The following is a 12,033-nucleotide window of genomic DNA, read 5'->3' as shown; positions in this document are numbered from 1 at the left end:
ACGATTTGCAAATTAGTGTTAGCCAGCCATTGTTGTTGTTTTACTGAAGACGTATACCCGCTCCTATTCAACCTTAAAAAGTAGCATTATCCATAATCACTCAGTAAATAACGACCCGGAGGTGACGCCAACCTCACAATTAAAGCGACCGATGTAGCGAACACAAGAGAGAGCAGTGTTTTGACGCTACACGTGAGCTTTAAATCAAATTATTGGCTCTATTCACGAGACACCGACCCCGAACTTAGTAGCCACATGTTTTGTTTTTCAGTCAGTGAAGTTACTCAGCCACAAAGCTGGGCAAGCTCACCAACGGAAGAACACCACTGCTGTCAGATCGACAACGGCGACGGCTGGCGGTGAGTTACAATACATATTACAGTAGGCTGCTGGCTTATCCGTATTCATGTTACTCTTTTTTTTGTGTGCAAAATATGTGGTCAGGAAATCATTCAGGCATACATAATAAACAACACAAATTATTACGTTGAGCTGCGCTGAATCTGTCCTCCAGTCCAGTGTATATTAATCCCCATCTGCTGTCTTTGTTTTTATTTTGTGCGTTTTCTTTCCTCCCTTTATTGGTTCATGTGCTGGCTTCCCCTTAACGCTGTAACCTACACATGTACAGCATGTTTAGTATGTAACTTTCTTGATTTATAAATATTTGCGTAAATTAAATTATAGTTAGTTTTAATGTGGATCAGCCGCTGTGAGAGGGCGGGAGGATGAGGCGCATTTTGACCAATCAACGACGTCTCTCCGCCAAACCCCGCCCATCGTGTTGCCATAGCACAATTTATTGAACACACTTCCGGAGTTAAAGCAGACAAAAGACGCCGTTTAAGGTCGCTGCCGACACATTCATTGATGGACCCTCACCCGGTCTTAACCCACATTAGCAGTCGTATATTAGGTGTTCAAAAGACCTGCTGACTCTTTGCTCGGACTGGATTTGTTATTCCTGCTTTGCTGAGTGCACCGCCTCTTCATCATACGGCAGCATCCGCTCCACCTTAACATCCCCATGTCAGCCTTCATACAATGTTTTTTTGCATTGACGTCAATCGCAAAGAGCACAAACCAGGCTATGGACGGATAGTCTGACACTGGTACCGATTTTGAAACGATCTGACAACGACAACTGCAGATTCATAAGCCATCACTTCGAGGGAGGCAGGCTGGGTCCGACCACCACCGCAACACAGGCACCGGTAACGTCATGACATCTCCATCCAGTGGTGTATTACTGCAGCTGCTAGTCACAATATACGGTGTGGGGGCTGGGGGGTCCATTGGGCCATATAAGAGGACTAAATATATGAATAGATCCGTAATGTGGTGTTGAAGACATTACCCACGGCAGCTGTGTCCTCCTGCATCACTCTGCATGTGCTGTCTGTCTGAAATAGAGCCACACAGCCTCTGGGTGGAATAGAAGAGATTTTCTGACGCTTGGCTCTGAAAAACAGGACAATGCCAGTGTCTATTAAATTTACCTGTGGTTTCTGCTGTCTCGTCCTTCTGTCTATTCTCGTCTCAGTGTGCAGTATTGTCCCGTGTAATTCCCCTGAGCTTTAACCTAGACAGGAACATGCTTGGTGTGTTTTGTGGTCTATTGTGCTGTGGAAAGTGGAAGCCCCTTTGGCCAGCGCTGAGCAGCTGTGCTGACATTTGAGAAGGTTGTTAATTGAACACTTCAGACAGTTTTTTCAAAGCTTAATTTAAACTAGGGGGCATCCATGGTGAACTTTACAACCCACTATTATTAACTGCTGACTCTTTATCAAAGTGCTTAACTTAAAATTAAGAAATGTTCAAACTAGTACTAATACTGTTTGAATGTCTTCCAAAGTGGAGGCGCACTGTTGGGACTTTCCGTGGTTGTTTGTCCATAAGTTTTGTATTTATTGGACAAAATGATAAGACTTGTACATATTTTAATGGGTATAAAGAGTCACACTGGATAGGGTCATTGTTTGTTTTATATGGAAATTGCCTTTGAGGATGCAGCGTGATGATGGTTATGCAACAATCTAAGAGTGAGGGGCGGATGAGAGTACTGAGGCAAAGGCAAACTCAGGCAACAGCCGCCTCTCACGCCCACCCTCCTGCAGCTGGGGCGAGGTGGATGGAACAGCTTTTTCATGCAAGTTTATTCTACTGTCAGGAAAAGCTATGCAAAGGCTATTGCTTTGACTCCCAATTGAAGACTTCATGTAAATCTGCCCTGACACTGCTATACATTCTGGCCACCCCAGTAGACTTTGTAATCGTACCAGCCAGGATTTTCTCATGCTCGTCATCCATCAGGGCTGTCAAACCAACAAGACTGACAAAATGCAATGTGATTTTTCGGACACCTGACTGGACACATACCCACCTCACTATGATGCACTTTTTGATGACTAAGTCCATCCCCCACTAGCGGCCTTTGACAGACGAGTATTTTAACATTACATGACATGTTCTCTAATTGTTTCAGTTGCCCAGAGTGCGGCCCAGGCAGGAGCTCATGATGGAGGGGGGTATGCAGCTTCTGAACCGCGATGGCCACAGCATCTCGCACAACTCCAAACGCCACTACCATGATTCCTTTGTGTCCATGAACCGCATGAGACAGCGAGGCCTGCTCTGTGACATCGTGCTCCATGTTTCCAACAAAGAGATTAAGGCTCACAAAGTGGTGCTGGCCTCATGCAGCCCTTACTTCCACGCCATGTTCACAAGTAAGTCCAGGAGCCTCGTATAATAACTACTTTTAACTTGGAGGTAGCAATTCTTCATTACTTAAACTCAAGAAAATGTGAATGTTGTTTGTTGTGCCAGTGAACACAAGCATCTTGCGTAACTGGGAAGTTGAAAAAGCAAATTAATTGGGGAAGTAAACGCAACTTCCTTTATAGACCTGTTTGAACAGTGGTTTATATAGTGGTCTATACATTTTTTTAGAAGTGAGCACCATTTATTTATTTTATTGGATGGGACAGTTCAGAGGGAATGGAGATGAAGAGCAAGGAGTGACATGATCCAACATATGGTCCGAGTTGGGACTTGAACCCACAACACTGGGAGCAGAAGTTTTGTGCGCATACAGCAGCAGCCGTATCCACTGGACTGTCTGCTGCACCAACCAACTTTAATTAGTTTGCAAATGGTGATGTAAAGTTGCCCCTTTCAACAGAGCCAAGACAATTTTGAGAAACAGGCTGGGAAATGTGCACATTTTAAGCCATATACTGAAGCATCTTCTTACATCCCTCATACTTACCTGACATCACCGCTTCTTTCCTAGTCGTCTTGTCTTGAGAAGGTGGTGAGGAAAAGTCTAATTTCAACCTAAGATGGCAGACCTGTACTGTTAATGTGACTGCAATAACAGCTCTGCCGTCACCGTTTCTCCTTCACCTATTGGACTTGTCAATTTTGGAAAAATAGGTACATTTGTGATTAGAAAGAAAAAGAAGAGTTCACACTGCACATTTGAAACGCACTGAGGAGCATGAACATTTTGGTGAATTTATTAGAAAAGTGCATATTAAAGGTCATGTCTGTAAAATGGCTGTAGTAGGTTTTTAGATACATGTGAGCGTGCCATTGCTCATTTGAAAGCTAAGAACCTCCAGAGTTCAGTTGTTGAACTTAAAGTATTGCATTAATTGGGACTTGATTGGGCACAGGTTCTGGGATTGTGGAAGTAGGAGAGACTGCCTTTATACTACGTTTCCAAGATGGTTTTTACCATGAATATGGTAACTCTGCATCTGGCTTTCTGATTGGAAATTGTCTTGAGAACCACAACCACAATTAAAAACAAACCACTTATACATCATGGATGTAAGTGTAAGTGTGGAAAAAAAAACATTACAATTCAGTATAACCAATATTTAACTTTTTGAGCCTCATGTCTGGCAAAACAGATAGGTCTTGTTTATGAGTTGATAAAATATACTAACAATCTTACATACTCTACCTGCTACCTACTCCAACTGCAAATTATGCCAGTTAGCCAAAAGGTTAGGGTATAAAGGTTAGTTAACGCTGGCAAATTTTAGAGAAGACTGAAATGTGACTTGCTAAACTACTACAGAGGTCACATGCATTTCAGAACATGTCTTTTGAGTTGGCAGGTTTTATACAGTACATGGAAACCGGATATTTTGTTTTTTAAGCAAAGGGTAACGTTTAATCTGTAAATGGCAATTGTTTCGATTGGAATTAATTTTGTTTCTCTCTCTGGACACTAACTAATGTAGTGTTATGTTTGGCCTTGTCAAACTTGGGGAGTGTTTTATTTTGCTCTCATTCGAAGGGTGTGAATGCACTTCAGGAATTTAAAAACCATAAACTGCAGATTGAAGTTGCAACAAAACTTGGCTTATACTATCAGCCATTTGTTGGCAGATCTAAGGGGCCTGCATTGTTGTTTAATGTTTACAGTAATTATAATGGGAAACATAATGTGTGTTTTTTGTGATCATATAGATGAGATGTCAGAGAGCCGGCAGACCCATGTGACCCTTCACGACATCGACCCTCAGGCGTTGGAGCAGCTGGTGCAGTATGCCTACACAGCGGAAATCGTGGTCGGGGAGGGCAATGTGCAGGTTTGTTAGAGCAAAGCAAGGGTAAACAAAGGAAAAATTGATGTTATGGTTCATCATTGTTTAATGTAACAGGTCGTGTTCTTTTGGTTTCTTTGATATACATATATCTTGGTAGAGTTTGTGGTTGATTTATTTCATAGTTGTGCCAATCCACTTGAAACAATAATGGCACAAAGTTCAGTATCTATGCCAGGGGTCACCAACCTTACGCCTGCTGGCACCCAGCTGCCCTTGAGACTTTTCTAAAAAAAATGTATAACAATTCAATTTCTTACATCTTAATGTTGAAAGTATAGTTATTTATGTTCTTGAGACTTGGTATTTCTTTAAAAGCATGAATGTGTTGTATAATATGGTTAACAGCCTATAATTAAACTGTTTAACGTGAAGGATGTTATTTTTTTTAACTAGTAGCCCTTGAACAATTGAATGCTCTTGAAGTCGCCCTCTGCTCTAAAAAGGTTGGTGACCCCTGGTCTATGCAAATGGCATGAGTACATTTTCATATATTCTTTCTTTATGGATAGATTAAAAACAGTGCTTCACCCTTAGTGCCCCATGTCCTCCATGTGAGATCTTGACATCAAATTATTATACAACATAAACCTAAACTGTTGCCTTGTTTTAGACGTTACTTCCAGCGGCCAGTCTTCTCCAGCTAAATGGGGTACGGGACGCTTGCTGTAAGTTCCTCCTGAGCCAGCTGGACCCCTCCAACTGTCTAGGCATCCGGGGCTTTGCCGACACTCACTCATGTAGTGACCTCCTCAAGTCGGCACACAAGTATGTCCTGCAGCACTTTGTGGAAGTGTCCAAGACAGAGGAGTTCATGCTGCTGCCACTCAAACAGGTCTGTTTATTTCCTCATTAGTTTTAGTTACAGATCTCTAAATGCTGTGATGATACAAGCCGCTGTGGATTTCTCCATCTGATTTGCAAGTGTAAGCCATTACTTATTTATCAGCTGGGCTTGGCAGCAGAAGCACTGTGGTTTGTTTTGTTAGGGATAGGATAATTAGGTTAGAGGAAGCAACATCTACTGTACTGCTTTAACCAAGTTTAAAAAGGTTACATATTTGTGTTGTTTGTTCCCTATAATCAAAGGAACTCAAAGGAAATGTAGGATCAATGAAAGCACATTTGCCAAAGCTGCCAGCATCACCAATTACCTTCTCACTGTCTAAGAGAAGAATTCCAAAGCAATAAAAAGACATCACCCCCGGAATGTCGGGGTGTAAATACAAGGCTTTACTCTCTGCTGAAACGAGCTGCCACCGAAGTGTGTGGGCTCAGTCCTAACACACCAAGTATTAGCCCCACAAAGATGGATTATAAATAAAAGGGTTTTTTTTCTGTTCCTCTATTTTTCTTTGCATTGTGCCTCATGTCTGTTTCTCGAATCTCCTTCTAAATGATGCATTTTGTGAAATATATTATTTCCATATTAATAATTGCTTTGCGTAAAAAGGCAAATTGCATTGGTTAGTGGAGCATCACATGAAGCATTATAAACATGCAGTTTCATGGTGATCAGTCTTTAAACTGCATGAAAATGTATTAGACAAAAACACATTTTAATTTACTTCAGCTATTTCTGTTTTGAGATTACAAACCAGTTTATCGTCACAGGCTGCTCTCAGAGCTGGAGGAGATCTGTAGGGTGGGGCAGTAGCCCACAGTGGTTGTGGATTAGTGAGCTGTTCCTGAGGGTGATAACCGTTGCCTTGATCCGGCTGCAAATACAGCAGCTGCAGCTGGCTCCTGTGGCCCCGCCCCTCTCTGTCCACTCTGGGCAGCACTGGGAACACAGCCAGCCACTAACACTGCACCACTCACTGAGATACACACTAGGATATTAACTTTAATATCCTAGCAACATGCAATTTGCTCTCCAAACATGAACACATGATTGTAATGGCTAATTTGAGGTTGGAATTTACATGTTGATCGATATGTCGGCTGGCCGATACATTGGTCAACCTCTAGGTAGGATAGCAACCTTTTAAATGTGCCAGATAGACGTTAATTTCTGTTTGCACAAAGCTGAGACTATTCACGAGAAGCATTGCTTTCCATAATCAACTGTCCATCTGGCCAGGACAATATTTTTTTTATCAAAGAAGTTCAAATTGTGAGCACCATTAATCATTGCCTTGCTCTTCTTTTCAGGTCCTTGATCTGATCTCCAGTGATAATCTCAATGTGCCATCTGAAGAGGAGGTCTACCGAGCCGTACTCAGTTGGGTAAAGCATGACATTGATGGTCGTCGGCAACACGTTCCCTGGGTAACGGCTAATTTCAGTACCTCTATTATAAATAATATTGGAAAATGACCTGAAACAACACACATTTCCCCCACAGCTGATGAAATGTGTTCGCCTGCCACTTCTACGACGCGACTTCCTCATGAGTAACGTGGACACTGAACTGCTGGTGCGCCACCACTCTGAGTGTAAGGACCTGCTCATCGAGGCTCTCAAGTACCACCTGATGCCCGAGCAGAGGGGCGTCCTGAGCAACAGTCGCACCCGTCCCAGGCGCTGTGAGGGGGCCAGCCCAGTGCTGTTCGCTGTTGGTCAGTGGGCTCTTTTGGAAACAAATATTCACAATAAGGCCTATAATGTATAATATTATATTGCAGTTGCAGCATGTGAATGTTATGAGTTTTTTATTTTGTAAAGTCTATCTTTACACCTGTATTGTTTTAGTAAGTCCACACATGGATTTATGTATTTGTACCATTTGTGAATCAACATTTTGATATTAAATTCTGCTCTTTCTGCTTGTTAATTTGACGTGAGCTGAACCAGCAGAGCAAGCATAGCATTAAGGCAATTGTATCCAGTATTAATCAGTCACCAAGAGCTCCTCTAATATTTCTTATTGTGTGTCAGGTGGAGGCAGCCTGTTTGCCATCCATGGAGACTGTGAGGCCTATGACACCAGGACGGACCGATGGCACATGGTGGCATCTATGTCCACTCGGCGGGCACGAGTGGGAGTCGCAGCCATTGGAAACAGACTGTATGCTGTGGGAGGGTGAGTCCAGAAGGCTTCTGTTTTTGTGGAATGTGAATAAATCTGTATCATGTCTGTGTAAGTCCTGAGCTTTTTAATAAGAAAAGGTACGCGCTCATCGCCGTCATTGTTTATCGTCAAGTTTGTAATGAGTCAAATATCATCACCCAGATATGACGGGACCTCTGACCTTGCGACTGTGGAGTCCTATGACCCCATCACTAATGCCTGGCAACCGGAGGTTTCTATGGGAACGAGACGGAGCTGTCTGGGTGTAGCTGTCCTGCACGGCCTGCTGTACGCAGCAGGAGGATATGATGGAGCCTCGTGCCTTAACAGGTACAAGCTCAATGCTTGTGGGAAACAATTGGCTTTCACTGGATTCTTGAACTTTCAGAAATTTAAATGTAGTGAGGGTCCAATACCTCAATTTTCAATATATTACTGTAGGTGCTGCATGTATCTATTGATAATTATCTTTATGAATGCGTTACTAAGAAGTTTTTATGTGTCTAATAGTGCCGAGCGCTATGACCCCCTGACCAGCACATGGACCTCCATCGCTGCCATGAGCACCCGCCGGAGATATGTGCGAGTAGCTACTCTGGGTAAGATTTCTATAAACTTGTCCTTTTACAGTAAACATGTTCTCTTAAAAAATGTTGTTTAATGTCAGGAATGAGGGGGAGCTGTAATCTTGAGCTAACCTTTCTGCCTCTTCCCTCCCTGCTTACCTCCAGACAGCAGCTTGTACGCAGTGGGAGGTTATGACAGCTCTTCACATCTGGCAACAGTGGAGAAGTATGACCCACAGGTATGCACCATTCTTGATAACTAATTTATAACATACCTGGTCAGTATTAAAGTGGAAAAGAAGGATGTTGATGTTATTTTGGATATTTGAACAGAGCAACGCATGGACAGCCATTGCTAACATGTTGAGTCGGCGCAGCAGTGCAGGAGTGGCTGTGCTGGACGGGATGCTGTACGTGGCAGGAGGCAATGACGGCACCAGCTGCCTGAACTCCGTCGAGCGCTTCAACCCGAAAACCAACACGTGGGAGGGAGTGGCCCCTATGAACATCCGCAGGTTAAACACTGCTCATGCAGCCACCGCACTATCTGAGATCCATTTATTTAGTCATATACCTTCTCATCATCATTTGTGTGTGCGTACGTGTGTGAATATTTCTTGTCAGTATTAAAAAGATGCACAAATTTAATTTACCAAAAGATGTTTTTGCTCTGCAGAATTTGTCCACCTGGATCCCATCCATGCGTTGGATTTGCATAAATGACCCATTTCCTCAGCAGAGGGGGTTCCTCTGGCCTAGATCATGAAACTAGTCATGATTCAAACTGGCAGGCACACACACAGTCAGCAACAAATCTTCTAAGAGGATGTTTTTTTCCCTGCTCAGATAAGCAAATTCATAAGGCTCTTTGAATCTTAGCATCGTCACTGTGAGAATAGGTCACTGTAGCGATGAGGAAACCTGAGAACAGCTGACAGTCCACACCATGAATAAACCATGGTGGAATCAGCTCTGGGTCGTTTCTTATCCAGTTGCCATGAGGCTCTGTTTACGTCCACCAAAACAAAACAAAAATACAACTAAAATCTTGTCTGACGTATCTATTTCTAATGCTTAAACATAAACCCGTAAAGCTAATTTCAGATCTATGTTTTGCTTCTCTGCAACAGGAGCACGCATGACCTCGTAGCTATGGATGGATGGTTGTACGCAGTGGGTGGCAATGACGGCAGCTCCAGTCTCAACTCCATAGAGAAGTACAACCCACGTAGCAACAAATGGGTGGCAGCCTCCTGCATGTTCACGCGGCGCAGCAGTGTTGGTGTGGCTGTGCTAGAGCTACTCAACTTCCCTCCGCCATCTTCACCCACGCTCTCGGTGTCCTCCACCAGTCTTTGACACGGGGTCACTGCCTGGCTGATCTCGGCCTCTGCTGCTACAGCCCAGACTGGCTCTGGGAAGAAACGCAACTGCTCGGTCTAGGAATGAGGCGAGGGTTATTGGAGACAGGAGGATGGTCAGAACACAGCAAAGTGCATTTAGTACAAAGTGGCACATTTAGTGAAGATATGCAAACCAAACTATATGAATTTTAAGTCAAGATGAATCATTGAAGTGCAGGTAGTTTATTTCACACCCAGAAAGTGTGACAAATTTGGCACTTTTCCAGATGTTTTGCCACTAATGCACTGACCGTATTGGCAGAAGCCCTGCTGTACAGTCCTAAATAAGCAGGAAGCATGTTGTAAAGTTCACCCATGAGTGTTAGACACACTTTACTTGAAAGAGGCGGTCACTTACTTCTTCTATTCTGTGTAATGTTAAAAAAAAAAAAGATTGACGTTGTCATGTGCATTATTTCCTTTGCCTTTTTGCAATAATGTAAAAAAGAGAAACTGAATGCTTTTAAGGAATGTAGCTTTGCCTGACTTCGCTGCATGTTTACATATCGGCATCAACGCCCAACGGGACAAATGCTGTAGTGCTGCTGGTCCACGCTAGGTGGCAGTAACAGGCAACGTTGGTACAGCCGTGAAGCACTGCAAGGCAAGAGCACTAACAGAAAAGAAAAGCTATGAGAAAAGTAATATTTTTGTTTTGTACTCAGAGATTATTGTGTGGGATGACATGTATTTATAAAATGTAAAAGTCTAATATATTCTGTTCTAAAGAGGTTTAGAGAACAATGTAGAACTATTTAAGAGTGTTGATGTATTTATTTAGGCGTGGATATGACAGTGAATGTTTAGTGTGAGAGAAGTAGTTTAAATGCATTTAAAGATGCATTTCACATGTAGAAGAGTCCATGCTGCAGAAACATGCAGTTTTTAGTTTGAGACTCTTTCTTTCTTCACTGCCTCATGCATGATCTCACCAGCTAATGGTTCAGTCACGTCTTCTTCTGACCTTAATGTAAAAGTGAAAGATGATGAGGCTAATGCACAGCAGTGTCCACCCAGTGTTATATTACACTGTATAAATGCTATGGTCATCCACAGTGTACCCACACTTGACTCAAATATGTAACACTGTTGACAGATACTGTCATATTCCCATCTACACTGCACTGACCGAGTGTGGTTCTATTACCTCATCACTGGAACATATCCAGACTATTGCTACTCTGAGTTACCCATATTAAAATACTGCATTCAAAACAACAGTTTTATCGGCTAAAAAGAGGAAATGGATAAATGGTTTAGTTCATGTGTATGGCAGTGATATCATTCACTTCTGAGAAGTTGCCTTTTTTCCTGTTTTAAAGGATGTTAGTTATTTTGTATGTGTTAGAGAGATCCCAGTGAAGGAGTGTTGTCTAATGGAGAAGAAGCACTAAGAAATGGGCACCAAACCATGTAGACATTGGCTTCCTATTACAATGTTTTGTTCTGTAAAAATAGGTTATTTGTGCTATTTATGTGTGGCTAGCTTTTTATGTTTACTGTGGTGATATTTATTATCAAATGTTTGTTATTTATGAAAAAAATGCACTATTGCGAAATGGAGCAATATATTATAAAACAAACAAATAAATCTGTTTCCAAACAGGATTCTGTCTTGTGTAGTTACACAGGCACAGCAAATGAATGTGTTCACAATCCAAATGCAACTCGACCTGCGCCTCACCTTGTGTGCATCTCACAGCTCGCCAAATGCATAACTGCTGCGAATAAATGAGCAAAACGTCTCGTAAAATCTCCCACAAACATGCATTAACGCTTGTGTTGGCCAGTGTTGCTAGGAGCTACATACACCACACTTAAGCTGGGTTACCTTCCCTTCTCACAGTGACCTGAGAGGACAGCTGAGCACTCTCACTTACCCTTCCTGACCTCAGTCACATGGAATTCACACCTGTGCCGCTCTGCACACAGCGGACGGACCTCTGAACCCCAGCCCCAAACGCACACAAACAGGACATGTGTAGAAATTAGAAAACAGGCTGAACACAAACGTCTATTTGAGTTTAAGATGAGGGGGTGCAGTCTTTTTCATTCATGTGTTTTATCATGTCTTTTCATTAACAACAGCACTGTCCTACTGGAACATTTACGTTGCACAAAAGTTCTATTTTATTTTGTATATGTAGATTTTGGCAAATTTTACGTTTTCTTTTTTTCTTTTGACTTTTCTACTCAGCTGAATACTTCATGTTTCATGTTGCACGATGCACTGGGGAGAGAAAACAATCCTAGTTTGTGAATGTACCTTCACTGAGTTTAATCCATGCTTCATAGGAGTTTTAGACATAACCTGATTTGATCTACTATACATCTTGGTCCAGTGAAAGGTCAAATATTTTATGAGATGGTACTTGATATGAAAAGTTAGAGAGCATTCCAATAAACGGGGGAAAACATGGTTTGTAAAA

The 12,033-nt window shown here is 42.4% G+C and overlaps 1 protein-coding gene across 2 annotated transcripts; it reads left to right on the top strand.

Annotated features, from left to right (window-relative positions):
- The first annotated feature begins 155 nt into the window (after window positions 1-155).
- klhl17 (kelch-like family member 17) lies at window positions 156-11,178 on the top strand. Of its 2 annotated transcripts, none has more exons than XM_079558603.1 (12): window positions 156-359; window positions 2,486-2,729; window positions 4,486-4,607; window positions 5,236-5,457; window positions 6,777-6,893; window positions 6,970-7,183; window positions 7,503-7,647; window positions 7,798-7,965; window positions 8,146-8,234; window positions 8,367-8,440; window positions 8,535-8,716; window positions 9,332-11,178. In XM_079558603.1, the coding sequence occupies exons 2-12, from the start codon at window positions 2,516-2,518 to the stop codon at window positions 9,558-9,560; spliced, it is 1,776 nt and encodes a 591-aa protein (XP_079414729.1). In that variant the 5' UTR covers window positions 156-359; window positions 2,486-2,515; the 3' UTR covers window positions 9,561-11,178. The 2 variants fall into 2 exon arrangements, with proteins under 2 accessions (XP_079414729.1, XP_079414728.1); XM_079558602.1 differs by lacking the exon at window positions 156-359 and adding an exon at window positions 793-1,214 and having other exon boundaries at window positions 9,332-11,177.
- The last annotated feature ends 855 nt before the right edge of the window (window positions 11,179-12,033 follow it).

Source organism: Gobius niger (assembly GCF_951799975.1).
Source record: "Gobius niger genome assembly, chromosome: 6".
In the NCBI taxonomy this organism is placed as follows: Eukaryota; Metazoa; Chordata; class Actinopteri; order Gobiiformes; family Gobiidae; genus Gobius; species Gobius niger.
This window is presented reverse-complemented; position numbering and strand designations above follow the sequence as displayed.